We start from the raw sequence: 2,630 nt of genomic DNA on the forward strand, positions 1-2,630 counted from the left end.
AACTCCCCTAGTGGAAGATATTACGTAACTTTTAATATTAATCACTGATCTATTCTGTATGTTCCATCTTTCTTTCTTTAACAGTTTTTATGTGAGTAAATCACTGTATCTGTCAAACCAAATATTTTCTGTTGATATCGGTCTTACCAAAATTTTCTGTTATTGTTTTTACAGAGCACCAAACCAATTATGGAAAGGAAGAGACGTGAGCGTATCAATAACAGCCTTGGAGAACTGAAAAATTTAGTTCTAGACTCTCTAAAAAAAGATGTAAGTGTTTGCAAACTTATAAACTGTTTATACTTTTCTTGAACATTTGTTTTAGGCTTAATAAGTATATAGTTTGTGTTTACGTTTCACATTTACCTCTAACATTGTGGCTAAGTTTATTATATAAAATCTCGAAAGATTGTGTTATTCTGGTAGTTTGACTAATATTCGTGTAATTACGTTAATACGAGCTATTGAAATAATTCTCCATCTGTGCGCCCACGCGAAGGGTGATCGCCGGTTATATGACGTTTAACTTTTACATGTCTTAGCTGATGTCATACTACGGTCGTGTGAGAAACCTTCCCACGCACGTGGTGCCATGTAACTGATAATAGCCAGATTTATGCGTGCATAGGTATAAGAATGCCTGGTAAAGGAATTTATTGTCGCAGTCACGTGGAGCTGGTCTTGTTATTATTAGACAGACTCGGCCTGCTCTTTTAAAAACGTTTTGAGGAATGATCCTTATACTTGTATTAGCATAATTGTTTATTTAATATTAGAATTACAATGTTAACCTCAGTATATATGTTTATATTTGTTTTTACTCTCTCTTTTTTTCTGAGTTAAATGTTAATTTAGAATTGTGTTACTCATCATTCAATTATTTTCCAGAACTCTCGTCACTCGAAGTTGGAAAAGGCAGATATTTTGGAGATGACTGTTAAACATCTACAAAACATGCAACTGAAACAACTGGAAATACGTGCTACTTCATCCTTGGCAAACTTCCGAGCTGGCTTTAACGAGTGTGCACGTGAGGTCAGTCGTTTCCTGGGTACAGTGGACGGAGTTGACCCCTCTTTGCAACATCATCTCTTGAACCACCTAACTGACCGTGTATCTGGCTTGAATGAGACTTGCTCCTCTAGTAACAGTTACAATCTATCATCTACAAACTCCACCACTTCTGCAACTATGAGCAGTAACAACAACAGTAACTTCGTAATGAGTGATATACGGCTTGTCCCAACTTGTCTTCCTACCGGAGAAATTGCATTCCTTCTCCCGGGAGACAGCTTGAACTACCAGTCACACCAGACCCTACTGCACAAATACTCTCCAACCGCTATCTCTGTCACGTCCAGTCCAGTGACTGTTTTGGGGTCATCAGGTATTTTAAGCCCTGCTGCAAGTGATCGGTCAGAGTCTAGTCCTAGTCCAGTAACCTATTCTTCCGACAAGACCAAAACGATGACACTGTTTGAACCCGTTCCTTCCTTCCACTTAGATAAACCGAAGTCTGAGAGTGTGTGGAGGCCATGGTAATATGGATTCCCGTCCAAGAAATGAAATAATAAGTGGATTAATACGTCATGTTAGTCAGTGCTATGTAAATGATACAATAAGGTGATATTCAGACTAAATTCTTGCCTTTCTCTTCAGATACGACAAATGACTGTGATAAATGTCTTTTTTGTTAAAAAGTGTACATCGAAAACCCGGTGCTACGTTATTTATTTTTCCATTAAGTTTGTATATTTTGTACAGCATCAGTCATTTCTCATAAACTTGGAACAATTAGTACCTGAAAATAAAAAAATATCACACATTTAAAATTTAGTATTGTGTTGTGTATGTATGTGTTTGTCATAGTTATATTACTTAAACGTAAAATTCCAAATGAGTCCCCACTGACTCTATACTATTTTTCTAAACTCTTTATGCAAGAAATATCTGAGGGCCTACGGCTTTGTTGGTTACAGTATCTTTAATAACATGAGTCGCAAAAAGACATTTAAACATTATATTATTGCTGCATTGAGTCCAATTAACTACTGTTTAGCTTTTTTTATGTACTTTACTCATGCAAAAAAATGGGTTTATTCACCATTGTTTTTTTGTTATTTTTTCTAGTTATTTACACTAAAACAGACAAAAACATAAAATTACTGATTCAGTATGTTTACCAGTTGGGAACGATGTAACAACAAGGCTGTAATATATTACTGATTCAGTATGTTTACCAGTTGGGAACGATGTAACAACAAGACTGTAATATATTACTGATTCAGTATGTTTACCAGTTGGGAACGATGAAACAATAAGACTGTAATATATTACTGATTCAGTATGTTTACCAGTTGGGAACGATGTAACAACAAGACTAATATATTACTGATTCAGTATGTTTACCAGTTGGGAACGATGTAACAACAAGACTGTAATATACTAATGATTCAGTATGTTTACCAGTTGGGAACGATGTAACAAACAAGACTGTAATATATTACTGATTCAGTATGTTTACCAGTTGGGAACGATGTAACAAGACTGTAATATATTACTGATTCAGTATGTTTACCAGTTGGGAACGATGTAACAATAAGACTGTAATTTGAGAATTATAAAATAAG

At 35.2% G+C, this 2,630-nt stretch overlaps 1 protein-coding gene across 2 annotated transcripts in view; it reads left to right on the forward strand.

The window, feature by feature from the left end:
- LOC106478230 (transcription factor HES-4-A-like) overlaps nucleotides 1–1,807 on the forward strand; it is a 16,450-nt gene extending 14,643 nt beyond the window's left edge. For both annotated transcript variants that reach the window (XM_022381797.1, XM_022381796.1), the window contains exons 2-3: nucleotides 175–270; nucleotides 889–1,807. In XM_022381797.1, coding sequence (XP_022237505.1) covers nucleotides 190–270; nucleotides 889–1,542 — 735 coding nt within the window. In that variant the 5' untranslated portion in view covers nucleotides 175–189 and the 3' untranslated portion in view covers nucleotides 1,543–1,807. The remainder of the gene's footprint in view (nucleotides 1–174; nucleotides 271–888) is intronic.
- Nucleotides 1,808–2,630: the final 823 nt, after the last annotated feature.

This window comes from Limulus polyphemus, unplaced genomic scaffold (assembly GCF_000517525.1).
Source record: "Limulus polyphemus unplaced genomic scaffold, Limulus_polyphemus-2.1.2 Scaffold192, whole genome shotgun sequence".
In the NCBI taxonomy this organism is placed as follows: Eukaryota; Metazoa; Arthropoda; class Merostomata; order Xiphosura; family Limulidae; genus Limulus; species Limulus polyphemus.